Here is a 15,495-nt window from a genome sequence, read left to right on the forward strand (position 1 = left end):
TTCATTACATTATTTGAACTATAGCTATTCTAACACTTGGCACCATTCGAACTCCATCTTCTTCCTTTCATTCTTCAGCTGCAATGCTTCTGTGATCCAGCTGCCATGCTTGTCCACCAACAATATCGTCTAAATTTGAGTTATTGAGTCAGATGTGCCAGTTGATGGAGACATAATATTAATATCCGGTGGTTGATGAAGATAATGTGTATTCATCATGCGAGTTTCGATAAGATAATTTGATCCGGCTCACTAAAATTAAAATATATACAGAATCCTTTTAATAATCTACTACTTGATCATGACTTAATGAAGAAAAAACAAAATTAAAACATTTCTTATAATCTTCTGATTGTTGGGTTGTGGCGGATTTATGCTTTAAGTTTGGAAATACGACGAGCAGTACACTACTAATCATGCTGATACTGTCTTCCAACTTGTATAATGACAGACATGGCAGCTGGATGTGTTTTTTTATTTTTTTTTTAATAAAAAATTGCAGATGAGAGCTCCGTTAAGGTACAACTAATTTTGGTTGTTGATAAATGATTATCAATTATTGAATTTGGAGTCCTTAAATGATATAAGATATAATTGGTGGATGCGATCTTTCCTCCATTTTTTTTATCTTAAATTTATTTTCTCAGTTTCTGGCCATACTATCCAGTATCCACTTGCTACCCTCAAGCCTCCAAAAATAATACTCTCTTGACAAAATTATTACATATTATATCCATGTCTGATCCTGCAAATCACACACATATATATAATATATTTGAAGGGCTTGAATAATGCGTGTGGATATATATATATAAACATATGGGTTACGATCATACATTTTCACACCCATTTTATATGTTCACTGCATAACTTTTTTCAATGATCCGAAGAGTATTTTTCAATCTATCGTTCATAGATCATCTTTGCAAAAAAATAAATAAATTAAAACTTATTAAAACATTCATTTACCGTGAGAAAATGGATGAATTCGGATGTGGATGATTTGTTATAGACATGATCTTTGAAGAAATACCTAAAAGATAGATGGTTCGGATTATTGATAAAACTACTGAATGAACCGATGTGTGTCAAAATGGACCGTGTATCAAAAAATAGGTGTCCTTGATCCCAATTCTCTAGGATGTGTGTAAAAATGTGTATAAAAAAAAAATATATATATATATATATATATATATATATGTATGTATGTATATAAATATAAACACCTCGACAGCTGCATGGCGACGCCCCGATCCTGCAGGAAGGATAAGCTTGCATGCATATGCTCGAGTTATTAACAAACAGAATCACCACTTCACGTCTGCAGTAAATCACCAGCAAAAAACTTTCCATTTCGTAGATACAGTGTATATGTCTTGGTCTTGCATTGTATAACATCAATTTGAATCTGAAGAGCACAAAAAAAAAAAAAAAAAAAAAAAAAAAAAAATGATGGAGGATTTATGGACTCTGTTCTGCGGGGAATCCGGCCGTTCAGACGCAGCCGGAAAGCCATGCAGTTCCAATATCGAGTCTCTAATCCGTTCTTCTTCATGCATCAATCACGCCTCGATAATTGGCTTCGACATTTTGCTTCTAGTGCTGCTCTTGATCAACATGTTTCACAAGTCCTCGTCAAAAACAGTTCACGTTCCACGACGATTCCAAGGCCTTTCGTGCTTGAAAATAGTCTCCGCCATTGTCAACGGCTGCCTTGGAACTGTGTACTTGTGCTTGGGAATCTGGATTCTCGAAGAGAGGCTGAGGAATGCACACACTGCATTGCCTTTGAATTGGTGGCTGCTTACTTTGTTTCCTGGATTCTCGAAGAGAGGCTGAGGAATGCAACATTTATCTTACTATTAAGAACTCTTGCAACTGTTGTTTTGGGGCTTGAGGCATCCAAGTCTTCGTTCTCCCAGCTACTAAACTCGCTTTTTCGTGCACCTATGTCTTTTTATGACTCGACATCTCTGGGAAGGATACTTAGTCGGGTAGGCATTTCTAAGAGAGTTTGGTCATGAGTTAGGAGGAATTCAAGGAACAAGTGTTTTTACATATTGTGTTTTTCTTATATAGGTTTCATCTGATCTTAGTATCGTCAATCTTGATATTCACTTCTGGCTAGTCTTTGCTTGCGGAGCTGCCGTAAATGCTTCTTCTAATCTTGTAGTACTGGCTGCTGGCATTTCGCCTACAGGTAACGATGCAGAAACTACATACCTTCAACTAGTGATACTTCTTTCTATTACGAATATACAAACAGCCTGAAACAGAAACTGAGAGCGTAGAAATTTTCTTTCAGAAATACTACTTTTCCACTGCGCAAGAGTTGATGCGGATCAATGGTACAACTAAGTCCTTTGTAGCAAACCACCTAGCCAAGTCTGCCTCTGGAGGGATTACAATAAGAGCTTTCAACGAAGAAGAGCGGTTCTTGGCGAAGAATTTTGACCTCATTGACACAAATGCAAGTCCTTTTTTCCATAGTTTTGCAGCGAACGAATGGTTTATCCAACGGTCAGAAATAATCAGTGTGCAGCAGTACTTGCTTCAGCAGCACTGTGCATGAGTTTGCTTCCTTCCGGAACTTTTAGCTCGGGTAAGCTTTTCTACATTTCCGGTAAGTCCTTAGCTAACAGGAAAAAAGCCCGAGTCTTATACCAATTACCGTGTCACTGCAGGATTCATCGGAATGGCACTTTCTTATGGTCTTTCATTAAACATTTCCTTAATGTATGCAATTCAGAACCAGTGCACTATTGCAAATTACATCATTTCCGTTGAAAAACTAAATCAATATACGCATATACCAAGTGAAGTCACTGAGATAGTAGAAGGAAACCGTCCCCCACCAATTGGCCAGACGCAGGGAAGGTGGAGATACGAAATTTGCAGGTAAATATTGCTTCCTGTAGTGTCAAAACTAACGAAGGTTGAAGTTTAAGAAGGTTGCTGATAGTTTTGATGTCAAACAGATCAGATACAGGGCTGATACACTGCTTGTTCTACGCAGGATCAGTTGCATTTTCGAAGGAGGACAGAAGGTTGGTATAGTTGGTCGCACAGGCAGTGGGAAGTCTACTCTCATAGGTGCTCTGTTTCGTCTGGTGGAACCAGCCGGAGGGAAGATTATTGTTGATGGCATTGACATCTCAACAATCGGACTTCATGATCTCAGGTCACGTTTCGGAATAATACCTCAAGATCCTACTCTTTTCAATGGGACTGTGAGATTCAACTTGGATCCCTTATCTCAGCACTCAGACCAGGAAATATGGGAGGTACTGCTCGTTCTATGATGCATTCCTTTTAGGTTGATTATTTCGGCATGGTTGCAAATTTGGACTAGGCAAAGTGTTATCTGTACATGTTGAAGGTTCTTTGGAAGTGTCAGCTTCGAGAGGCTGTTCAGGAGAAAGAAGGCAGCTTAGACTCGTTAGGTAAGGTTTTTGTATATCAGTTTGAGGTGTTGGCTTTTGCCTGTGAATTCTTATCAGCAGTATTAACTGATGACCTGGTTTTTCAGTTGCGGAGGTTGGATCAAACTGGAGCATGGGACAAAGACAACTGTGTCTGTTTGGGACGTGCCCTTTTGAGGAGAAGTCGGGTACTGGTGCTTGACGAAGCAACAGATTCTTCAGAGAACTATCCGAACTGAATTTGCAGATTGTACAGTAATTACAGTCGCTCACAGAATACCTACTGTCATGGATTGCACGATGGTTCTTTGCCATCAGTGATGGTCAGTTTCACCGATTTAATCTGCATCAGATGAAATCCAATATTCTTCTCATTCGAGAGAGTACATTCGAGTTTTGGTGAAATTTTTTATCTGTTTTCGGGACAAATTGTGGAGTATGATGAACCGATGAAGTTAATGAAAAGAGAAGGCTCATTATTTGGGCAGCTTGTCAAGGAATACTGGTCTCATCTCCAGTCTGCAGAGTCGCATTGAATGTAGCGATTTTCATCGCTTCACATCGTCGTTTTGCCATGGCTGGATGGAAAAGAGACGAAACATGGCGAAAAGCTCAAGGAAGTGCAAAAGGCCGGGGAGGAAGACGAAGGTTGGGAGATCAAGTTCTCGGTTGTGTGATAGCTGATTCTGACCTTGTACACAATAAAATGCTAGCACTTTCATAACCAGCCAAGGCAATAATGTAATCTACATAACACATTCAAAGAAAAATAAAATCCAAGAATAACCATAGAGAAGTATACATTCGATTTTATCACGAAAAGAAGTATACATTCGATCTGAAATCGTCTAAAGCATTTGCAAGAATCACCACCTCCCTATAGTACCAGCTCTAACCTGAAAATAACGATTCCGATCACAGAGGCTCTTGTGACGTACCTAAAGTTACAAATAACACAGCCTATTATTTGCTTCAAAGTCCTGGTGTAGATAGGCTGATAATTACTTTGGTAACCCTCGGAAGTAACCTATCCACAGAAGTCCATCAACCAATTAAGTATTCGGTGCCTTTGGGGAGGTCAATAAATCCAGAAGAGCAAACTACATGCTCCTTATGACCCTCCAAGCACTGCATTCTCAATGTCCTCTCTGCTCAGTGCATAACTAAATCTCCTCTCCACATCCTTTTCAAGGTTTCCTGGTCCGGTCTTTAGATACCTACATCACCAGTGCAATATTTAGCAGCGGTAACATTTGACATAGCAAAAAGGTTCAGAATAAAACAATTTCAAGCGATGATCTAGAGCATCACGAAAAAACGGAGACAGACAGTCATGTGAATAGGAAAAGCTAAAGGTGATGCATGGTAATATGAACACTTTCAAGTATTCAGCCGTTCATCTACCCCGTTTTCACCTCCATCTTTTCCCACAACCTTAAGCTTCCCACTTTCATCCACCACAAACATTTCCCATCGTCTATAACTAGCTCATGTCATCAAGCGGCCAATCTCATTCATGAAATTTTGAATGCGATAAGGGGACATACCTGCATAACGAAGAGGGCCAATCCTAAAGAAGCAAACTCTTATATCGTTCCTTTTCTACCACACATTGACTCTTTTCCCATTTTTCTGTGAATAGATACTAGTTCCGCGACTGCCAGTAGCACCCACGATCATGACCTCCAATTCGAGCAGCCAACAGGGTCAAGTTATCAAAGTAAATCACTCACTCACAGAAACTGGAAGCTACGAGTGGACCAAAGACATGAAAGCCTCAAAGAGGCCCTAACAAAACTCTGCTTTCATCGGTGTTCAGGTGCAATGCTTCTACTTTAATTACCCTTTTGTTCTAATTAATGGTGGATTAATTAGCAAAAAACATACCGCAAATTCTAATACTTAACTTACAATCTCATTGAATTCACAATCTTTTTCCTATAAAAGTAACCCTAAACCCCGAACTAAACCACCAAATCGATCCATCATCCAAAAATTCCACATATACATATACACATACATATATAACACGAAATAGCAGAAACCCAGATGAGAAAACAGAAAACCCACCTCACATACAAATCGGTGACGTCGAGGGAGAGCTGCGCGTGCCACTCGGGCTTCTCTACCAGCCAATCCGCCCGGTCCTCTTTGCTCTGGTAAAACCCCAAGTTCCTCAGCCAGGCCTCGATGCAGGGGAGGCTGTGGGCGTACAGTGGCTTCTTCTTGTCCGGCAGCTTCTTCAGCCACTCATCCTCGGGCGCCGACGACAGCTCCTCTTCTTCCTCCGCCTCGGAGGGCTTGGAAAACACCGGGACCGAGAGCTTTCTGGAAGAGTGAGTGAGGGGATACGGTGGGAATTTGGGTGAAATTGAAGGGTACGGAGTTGGATACTTTGGGAAACTTGAGGAAGAAATGGAGGAGAAGGTGATGAATTTGGAGAGAGGAATGGCGGACATGTTGGGACTCTGTTGTAATTTTACAATATTTCAGGGGTTAGATTTTAGAGAGAGAAAGTCTGGAGCTTTCGGGGTTGGAGAGAGAGAGAGAGAGAGAGTTTGGAACAGAGCAATACACAGAACTCGTTATCTTCTCCATGTTTGGAGTTGGGAGAGGATGGACAGAGCAGGGAAATAAAATGTACATCTTTTTTTTTTTTTTTCCTCAAAGGGATTCTCTCTCGAGTTTCGGATTCGAATGGTTGAAATTTAATCTAACAATTACAAACAGAAAACTTATTTAAAAGTGGCCTGGATTCGAACCAGGTGGATTAAGACTAGAAAAATAAATTAAAAAGAAAAAGTATAATTGAAATGGGCCAAGTGGCCCAAATCAGCCATGTGCTCTAGGCCGTTGGGCCTTATGGGCATTTTTTCATTTTTTAATGATGTGTATAGATCGAATTTGTCATTGGTAATTCAATCTAAAAAGTAGTTCGGCCTTTTAAACAATCATCTCCATTTTATTTCTTAGTCAATCTTCATCATTTATTTTCCAATCTTCTTAGCAATTCAAGACTATTGAAGAAAAAATAGTCCATATATACTGCGTAGTGTTCCGTCTAGTTTTTATTTTTATAAGTGAAAAATATTAAATTTGTATAGTTTTTTCGCTAAAGAGAAGCGCTCCCAATAGAAGCATGTTGAAATTAAAACATTTTCTTGCCCAAGCATCATTTGTGCAGTCGTGTTTCTCCTAGAAACGACATCATTTGCTAAAAAAAAATAAAACAATAAAATAAAAATCACATATATAAAAATCAGTATATTTTTTTCACTTGAAAAAGTACTTTAAATGTTTTTAATTTTAGTCTTATTTTTCCCCACTGATGTCAAAAGCTCTTTGTCCTCTAAAAGCGCTTTCAACAAATTCAGAAGCATACCAAGGTCCTTCAATCAGATTAAAAATATTTCCTTTACCGCCAAAATTTAGTTTCCCGCCCAAGCATCTACGGCACCGCTGTTTTCTCGTCGAACGACAGCGTTTGGGTTTACTGCCTTTATTCATCATTTGCAGCTCACTTCTTCTCTGCAGTTAAAGGACGTCTCTTTTTCCGCCTGCAAATGCGATGGCGTCTGATCGGAGTTCCGGCGACCCAATCGCCGACTACGGCAAAACGCAGCGCATCGTCCTCCTCCTAGACCTCAACCCACTTCTCCACCTCCAAAACCCAGCTCCATTTCTCACCGCCCTCCTTGCCGCCGTCAAAACCCTTGTCTCCTTCCCTCCTCTCTCCTCCTCTCTCTTCGCCTTCAGACCCTTCTTCTCCTCCCTCTCTCCGCTGCTCTCCTCCTCGAAGATCCCCACTTCCCTCTCCCTCTCATTCCACCTCCCAGGCCCATCTTTCAACTCCCTCTCCCTCTCCCTCAATTCCCTCCCCGCATTTCGCCCCGACCCGTTGTCGCCACCCCGAGCTTCTAACCTCGCCGCCTCCTTGCGCCAGCTCGTGCACGATTACTCCTGGGACCCCGTGGTCTGCGATCCGGTAACGGGTATGTTTTGGAATTGTGATTCGATTGCTGTGAGGTCCAATTTGGTTGTTCTGTTTTCGCCCCTTTGTGTACCTGCCAACTGTTTGACAGAATTCCTGAATGTGGGTGTGGGTGACGAGTCTTTGGAAAATGTGAATCCGTTTTCCGAGAGATTTCGGGGTTTCTTTGAGAATGTGAATGATGCATTTATGAGTAGGGATATTCATTGTAGTTGGGTTGATGTCAGGTATGAATTAGAATGTGTTGAGGGTGAGGTTGGGAACGATGAGGATAAGACGAGATTTGAGTTTTTCGAGAGGGGGGTTAGGAGTTTGGGATGGGGATTTTGTTCAACTGATTCGATTGTTCTTGGTTCTGCTCTTGTTCCTTTTGGTTTGATTTATCCAGAGATTGGGATTTCATCCAAGTTTTTCTGTTGTACTGATAGTCATAAGAAAGTCAATGCGCAGTTGAGTCTCGAGATATTAGATGTAAGTGGGAAGCCTTTGGAATGCAAGTTTTGTGATCTTCAATTGGTTGATTTTAAGATGTTGCCTAGAAATGCAGCTGATGATGCATTCTTTTCCCTAGAAATGATGAATTCACAAACAAAAGGTGGTAAACTGAAGGAATTGTTCTGGGGGAATTTTGGTAAAGGCGCGACAAAGTTTCAGGTTATGGCTTTGCAAAAGTATAACGAGTTTCCGAAATTCAGGGGGCACTTATCTGATCCTCTCCTTGTATGTGAAGGTTCGGAAAAACCTGGTAAAGATGGAAAAGAAAGTTCTGGCAATTATTACGCAGATAAGGTTCTAGAAATGCTAGCAGTGGACTTGGGTGAGAATGCAAAGAGAAAATCGGCACCCAGTTGGCAGATTCTGTTGAGTTTCTTACATAGGAATGGTCACGGAGCATTAGTGTCTCTTTCAAATGACAGTGGTGTATCATATACCGCAATCCTTAAGCCTTTCACAGTTTCTTCGGCTCTGCTGTTCATTGTGGATGAAGGATTTCAGCCTCAGACAAAAGTGCATGATATTGGTGCAGCAAAAGCAGACCAATTAAGTCCAAAGATGAAGAATGAGATTTGCAAACCGAATGCTGATTTGGACCAAACTGGGCCACCTAATAAGCATTCTACAGGCAAGGATGGAAGGAAGCGGAATATCAAAAGAAATTCACATTTGTTACAAGATCTCACATGGAGTGCTTTCTGCAAGGCTGCATTTGAACACTCAGAGCTAGGTTTGGAAGAGGTTTACTTTGCCAGGGAATGTTATAACTCAAAAAAGATGAGATTTCTGAAATGCTGGATGAAACAGATTAAAAAGTCTAGCGAGCGTGGCCTAATAGTGGAGAAAGAATCCCAGGCAGACGACCTCCATAAAAAAGAGATGGACAATAGGTTGGATAACTTGCACCAAGAAAGTGAACAGCCAATTTCTTCATCTCCTTCCATTGGAGAAAATTCTTTGACTGTGGCTTCTGGTATACAAGATGAAGCTGCTTTGGAATTTAGATCACAAACGTCGGAAGCTTTTTTCAGTAGTCTATTCAACAAGATCCAGCAAGGACTTGAATATGAAGCGGTAGACTTGGGGGCTTTGGCATATCGTCTTGTGAATTCATCTATATATTGGTTAACTAAAAAGCGGGAAACAGAAGCCCTGTCAGAGAGTCAAACTCCTCTTGTAAATTCTGGTGCTACTGATGATTTGGTTGCTGCTGAGGTGTTAAAACTTCTACTCAGAGATCCCAAGGATATCAATGCAAGGCAGAAAAGCTGCAGCCTCTCCGTTAAAGCATCTGATTCAGAATCTGAAGGACTTGCTTCGGCAAATATGGTTCGAGAGTATCCTTTTTCATTTATAACTTAACTACTATGATAATTTGTCTCTGGTTACATTCACACTTATCCTTCACCGAGTACTAGATATGAATTGCAGATATTTTTCCGGATGGAGATACTACAATCAGAGGTTGGTGCAAGTATTCCAGAGTCTATGAAACAGAAGTTTGTAAAACATATTTGCTCGTTTTTGGAGAAAATTCGGTGTCATCTGGAGGGAGGCTTCTTTGGTGACTGGAGTGTAGATGATTATGTTGAAAAGATCATAAAAAGCAGGTAATGAGTCTCTACAGGGTTGAAAACTCCTACCTCTGAAATCGTAATATTTACCTTCTATTGATGTTTATTGAGACATCACGGTCTTCTCTAAAAGGCTAGAGCACACTAAATTCAATCTATGATTCACATCTCAACATTTAGGCATGTCCGGTGCCACTGTTTTCCATTTTTGCTGTCGGATATTACTTCTCGTCTACCAAATGCTGTCCTATGTACTTTTGAATTATGCAAAATTTAAGGGAAGTCTTTATCTTTATTATTTTAGAGGAGTTTAGTGTCTTTCCATTTTAGTGTAAATATGCAGGATTTCCGCCAGTTATTCGCACATCGTACCCATGTTTTTCTGAGTGAGTTGGGAGTGCACATACAACTTTTGCAATAACATATTAATCTACAATATGATTCTTGAACATGGAGTTAAATGATCTGTCATTCGTTTTCCCTAAAGTACATTTGCCGGCACTCCATTTTTTTGTTAGATGAAGATTAAGCTGATAGACTAATCTTTGAACTCCCATACTTTCAGGTACCGTGAGACACTTGAGGACGTGGTTCACAAAATCTATAAGAAAATGGATTTGTTGCTGTTTGCTGACGAGGAAGAACTCCCTAATAGTTTACTCAACAGTGAGGACAGCGATCGATCCTGTAGCGAAAAACCAAAGAGAGATGAAGTGGATGAAAATTACAAAATCTGGGACTCATTGTCAGCAGAAGGTGAGTCCCTTGGTCTGCTGAAAACTGACAGTGGAAGACCAACAGCTGAAGAGGTTAAACAAAATGACGACCATGCTCGCAAGTTAGTTGAAGCTCAAGAGAGGAGAGAGAGAGCTCGAAGATTCGCTTCTTTCTCAAGAAGGATGCCCGATTTGCAGAGAGTTTGGGCCCCAAAACAGCTAAAACCATTGAAACCAAAGCCAAATCCGCTTCGAAAGCTGTTTAAAAGGAAGGATCATAGAGGTTCATGTGATGACAGGGTATGTGAAACCCCAATGACAGGAATCAAACGCTCGTGCTCGCAACGCAGCTGAGATGACGATGAAGATTGCCGAGAATACAGTAGCCAGCCATGTGGTTCTGTTTCGAAAGCATTGTTCCAGGATGATGACCAGTGAAATGGAGCTGCAATCGGACATGGAAAGCATATAATATACAGTCTTACCAAAGGCAGTTCAACTTAAACCATTTGATTTTTCAAGTGCAAGCTTTCTCTCTTTAATTGTATTATTAATTTTCTGTAAAACAGTTCTATTATTTTCTTAGCGGTATTCAACAACAAAAATTAATAAAAAACAAGTGTGATTTTTAATTTTTCAGAACTGTCAAAACCCGTTTCATTTTTCCCATTCAACATGCCAAAAAAACTGTCGTTGCTATCTGATCACGTCATTTATAGAGCGCTACTCACGTGAGACTATTTCGGTAGCAACGGAATTGGAAAAAGTACAGAAAGAGTTTTTTTCTTTATTTTTTTATTTTATTTTTTGGGGTAACAGAAGAGTTATTTTATTTTATATTAGCATTAGGTTGAAAGTTGTAGAGGTGATAGCAAAAGCAGGGAAGTAGAAGCAAGAGGTCTTAAAAAAAAACTGTGTAATAAAGCTTCTAAAATACAGAAAAAAGTTATTGGCTTATCAAATTATCTATCGGGCAATGAAAAAATTCTTTTGTATTCTTATCTCATCAAACTCTACATTATTTTTATCCGCGTGAGAGTTCTTCTAATCGGCAGTTGTACCGAAGTTTCTTCCAAAAATTAGAGAGTTGCTAAACTAAACTAACCCAAACCCATGTTCACAACACCACAGTCCAATTCATGAGAGCCATTACTCCCATTTCCCGCCAGTTTACAACTGCCAGACAACTACCAGCCATCATAACATCCACTCGAAAAACCGAGCCTTTGCTACAGGACCCAGTTCTTGCACACCAAGTGTTTGGTAAAATACTAGATCAAATCCCAGATATCAAAACACTGAAGAAACTCCATTCCAGCATCCTCGTCGACCAGAGTCTCCATTCGGACGCATCGCTGGGCATTAAACTCATGAGGGCCTATGCTGCTTGCGGAGAACCAGGAATCGCACGCCACATATTCGACGAAATTCCTGCGAAGAATGTTGTCTTCTTTAATGTCATGATCAGGAGCTATGTGAACAACCATTTGTACCATGATGCTCTTCTTGTTTACAAAACTATGTCTGCCAAGGGTTTTGACCCGGATAATTATACGTACCCTTGTGTGCTGAAGGCGTGTTCCGGGTCGGATAATTTGTGGGTTGGGTTGCAAATTCATGGTGCTGTTGTGAAAGTTGGCCTTGATGTGAATTTGTTTATTGGGAATGGTTTGATTGCCATGTATGGGAAATGCGGTTGTTTGGTGGAGGCTCGGAGTGTTCTTGATGAGATAACTTGTAAAGATGTGGTTTCTTGTAATTCTTTGGTTGCCGGGTATGCTCAAAATGGACGGTTCAATGATGCGTTAGAGGTTTGTAGGGAAATGGAGGCGTTCAGGCTTAAACCAGATGCCGGTACCATGGCTAGCCTATTCCCAGCTGTGTCCAACACTTCATCGGAGAACGTTTTGTATGTTAAGGATATGTTTATGAAATTGGTGAAAAAGAGTTTGGTTTCGTGGAATGTGATGATAGCGGTGTATGTGAATAATTTATTGCCCAGTGAAGCAGTTAATATTTTCTTACAGATGGAAGCGAGTGGAATAGAGCCTGATGTAGTCACAATCGCCAGTGTTCTTCCCGCTTGTGGGGATCTTTCGGCTCTGTTGTTAGGGAAACGAATTCATGAATATGTTGAGAAAAAGAGACTCAGGCCAAATTTGTCGTTGGAGAATGCATTGATTGACATGTATGCTAAGTGTGGATGTTTACAAGATGCAAGAGAAGTATTTGATGCCATGAAATTTCCGGATGTTGTATCATGGACTTCAATGATGTCTGCATATGGTAGGTGTGGACAAGGTCGTGATGCCATGACACTCTTTAGGAAAATGCAAGAATCAGGCTTGATTCCGGATTCAATTGCATTTGTATCGGTAATGGCCGCGTGCAGCCACGCAGGATTGCTGGATGAGGGGCAGCATTACTTTAAAATGATGACTGAGGAGTACAGGATAGAGCCTAGGATAGAACACTGTGCTTGCATGGTTGATTTGTTTGGGCGTGCCGGAAAAGTGGATGAGGCCTATAGTTTTGTCAAACAGATGTCACTGGAGCCTAATGAAAGAGTGTGGGGTGCTCTGCTTAGTGCTTGCCGGGTATACTCTAACATGAACGTTGGACTTCTAGCTGCTGATCGCCTTTTCCAATTGGCTCCCGAGCAGTCAGGTTATTATGTCTTGTTATCAAACATCTATGCAAAAGCCGGTAGATGGCAAGATGTCACAACTGTCCGATCAATAATGAAGAGCCGAGGAATCAAGAAAATTCCCGGTGTCAGCAATGTTGAGCTCAACGATCAGGTCCATACTTTTCTTGCTGGTGATAGATCACATCCTCAATCTAAAGAAATACACGAAGAGTTAGACGTGTTGGTAGGGAAAATGAAGGAGTTAGGCTATATCCCTGAGACTGATTCCGCTCTCCATGATGTCGAGGAGGAGGAGAAGGAATGCCATCTAGCAGTTCACAGCGAGAAGTTGGCAGTAGTGTTTGCCATTCTAAATACAGAGCCAGGGACACCGATCAGAATTACCAAGAATCTTCGTGTTTGTGGCGATTGTCATATTGCAATTAAGCTCATTTCCAAAATAGCGGAACGGGAAATTGTTGTCAGGGATACTAATCGCTTCCACCGTTTCAAGGACGGTATATGTTCTTGCGGAGATTATTGGTGACTGATAAGCCTCCACCCGCTACTCGCACAATGTTGCCCTATACCTCGGACTTCTTAAAACCTTCAAGCGCAAGACAGGAACTAAATGAAGACTCTGAATGGTGACTGGGTTGGTAGAACATCATGCGGTCAGTGGCGGTTTTGGGCATGTGCATATATGTGCCCTTGCAAAGGCCCGCCAACCCTAAAGAGCCCCCTGAAGGATGATGTCATCTACATATGTAACAACTTGGTTTGTGGCAAAACTTTAATCTTTGAAATTTTTTCTAGGTTCAGCGTGTGAATAAGAGAAATATGACCTATGTTTTTAGTTTGGTTATGACAACTCTACTGTAAATTGTATTTTATTTATTTATTTTCATGATTTTTTATTTGATTATAACTCACAAGTAATAATGCGCATTTAGATCCCTTATTAATACAACTATGGACAAATAAATTAGCTTTGTAGTAGGAGCTTTTATGCAATGGCCCATTTACTATCTTCCGCACAAGGCCTTAAAATCTCAGAGTTGCCCCTGCATGTGGTATAGTGAACCCTTTGTTGGCTGCAACAGTTGGTCACCAGTCAATTTGTTAACCATCGAAATCTTGTTTGATAACCATTTCATCTGTACTCTTGATAGCGAAGCATGAACTTCAACAAACAAAATCGTCTCTGTCAAATAGATCACAACACAACACACATGGCTCTCTAGTAGATAATTTTTATGTTCCAAATTATTTTATCAATTATGTAACTTTGTCTTTCAAATGTTCGTGTAAGACCACGAAATAGTTAAAAGTCATGAGACATCAAATTCAAGGTCAAGATATAGCAGCCAGCAATTTGGCATCATCTTAGATGGTATTGGGAGTCTATGCTCCTTCTCTCACACAGCATATTCCATTTGGTTTCCTACTTACAAACTTCCAAACGACACGTCTAAACCTTAAATCGACATGCCCCCTGCGCCTATAAATGCATGTACCCTCCCAAGCGCTTTGATCAACAACCAAAAACACACGTACAAAAATGGCAACCAAAACACAAACCCTAGCCCTAACGCTGTCCCTCTTGGTCCTCATTTCTTCATGCAAGTCCTCCGAATCTGCCGGAATTGCAACGTATTGGGGCCAGAACACCAACGAAGGAACCCTAGCAGATGCTTGCAACACAGGCAACTACCAGTTTGTTAACATAGCTTTCCTCACGACTTTCGGCAACAACCAACCCCCAGTCCTGAACCTCGCCGGCCACTGCGTTGCAAGGGGCTGAGCTCCGACATCAGAGCCTGCCAATCCAAAAACATAAAAGTCCTCCTCTCGATTGGAGGGGCTGCCGGAAGTTACTTTCTCACTTCAGCTGATGATGCCAGGCAAGTTGCTGATTAATTACATCTGGAACAACTTCCTAGGTGGTCAGTCAGCTTCGCGCCCGCTTGGAGACGCTGTTTTGGACGGCGTTGATTTCGACATTGGGGCAGGTGGTGGGCAGTTCTATGATGAGCTTGCCAGGTCACTCAACGGACACAACGGACAGTCAAAAACAGTCTATTTAGCTGCAGCTCCACAATGTCCGTTCCGGATACTCACCTAGGCGGCGCTATCCAAACCGGCTTGTTTGACTATGTTTGGGTCCAGTTCTACAACAACGCCGAATGCCATTATGCAAACGGTAATGCCGACGCTCTTTTGAGCAAGTGGAACCAATGGGCCTCGGTTCCCGCCAGCCAGGTGTTCTTGGGGTTACCGGCTGCTCCTGCGGCTGCTCCAAGCGGCGGATTTGTTCCTGCTGATGCTCTCAAGTCACAGGTTCTTCCAGCTATTAAGAATTCGCCTAAGTATGGAGGAGTTATGCTTTGGAGCATGCAGTTTGACAACGGTTATAGCGCAACCATTAAGGACAGCATCTAATTAAGTTCTCTACCTGGCTTGCTTGTCCATATTATGTTGCTAAATAAGTTCCCAATAATGTAATCTCGACACACCAGATAAATAAAGTGTTTCAAGGTTGTTTGATTAAAACTATTTGGTTGAGTTGATCTATACTCTCCATCTAAATTTAGGGATCGTTTGGAAGTGATTTTAAAATAACTGAAAACACTTTTAGAAAAAGTGTTTTTGGGTTTCAAAAGTACTT

At 41.0% G+C, this 15,495-nt stretch overlaps 3 protein-coding genes and 2 pseudogenes across 3 annotated transcripts; 4 read left to right on the forward strand and 1 right to left on the reverse strand.

The window, feature by feature from the left end:
• The first annotated feature begins 1,452 nt into the window (after positions 1 to 1,452).
• Positions 1,453 to 3,958, forward strand: LOC103958246 (annotated as a pseudogene).
• A 256-nt stretch (positions 3,959 to 4,214) lies between these two features.
• Positions 4,215 to 6,057, reverse strand: LOC103958179. The gene is made up of 2 exons (XM_009370423.3): positions 5,493 to 6,057; positions 4,215 to 4,639 (listed from the first exon to the last, which is right to left on the reverse strand). Exons 1-2 carry the CDS (start codon positions 5,879 to 5,881, stop codon positions 4,534 to 4,536), a joined length of 495 nt encoding a protein of 164 aa, XP_009368698.2. The 5' UTR covers positions 5,882 to 6,057; the 3' UTR covers positions 4,215 to 4,533.
• Positions 6,058 to 6,749: 692 nt separating this feature from the next.
• Positions 6,750 to 10,840, forward strand: LOC103958180. Its single transcript, XM_009370424.3, has 3 exons — positions 6,750 to 9,245; positions 9,327 to 9,518; positions 10,048 to 10,840. The coding sequence occupies exons 1-3, from the start codon at positions 6,991 to 6,993 to the stop codon at positions 10,550 to 10,552; spliced, it is 2,952 nt and encodes a 983-aa protein (XP_009368699.2). The 5' UTR covers positions 6,750 to 6,990; the 3' UTR covers positions 10,553 to 10,840.
• Positions 10,841 to 11,088: 248 nt separating this feature from the next.
• LOC103958189 (putative pentatricopeptide repeat-containing protein At3g49142) lies at positions 11,089 to 13,797 on the forward strand. Its single transcript, XM_009370433.3, has one exon. It carries the CDS (start codon positions 11,338 to 11,340, stop codon positions 13,372 to 13,374), a length of 2,037 nt encoding a protein of 678 aa, XP_009368708.2. The 5' UTR covers positions 11,089 to 11,337; the 3' UTR covers positions 13,375 to 13,797.
• Positions 13,798 to 14,377: 580 nt separating this feature from the next.
• LOC103958188 lies at positions 14,378 to 15,374 on the forward strand (annotated as a pseudogene).
• The last annotated feature ends 121 nt before the right edge of the window (positions 15,375 to 15,495 follow it).

The sequence above is a fragment of a genome, unplaced genomic scaffold, assembly GCF_019419815.1.
Source record: "Pyrus x bretschneideri cultivar Hongxiangsu unplaced genomic scaffold, Pyrus_bretschneideri_v1 Contig4, whole genome shotgun sequence".
Lineage (NCBI taxonomy): Eukaryota > Viridiplantae > Streptophyta > Magnoliopsida > Rosales > Rosaceae > Pyrus > Pyrus x bretschneideri.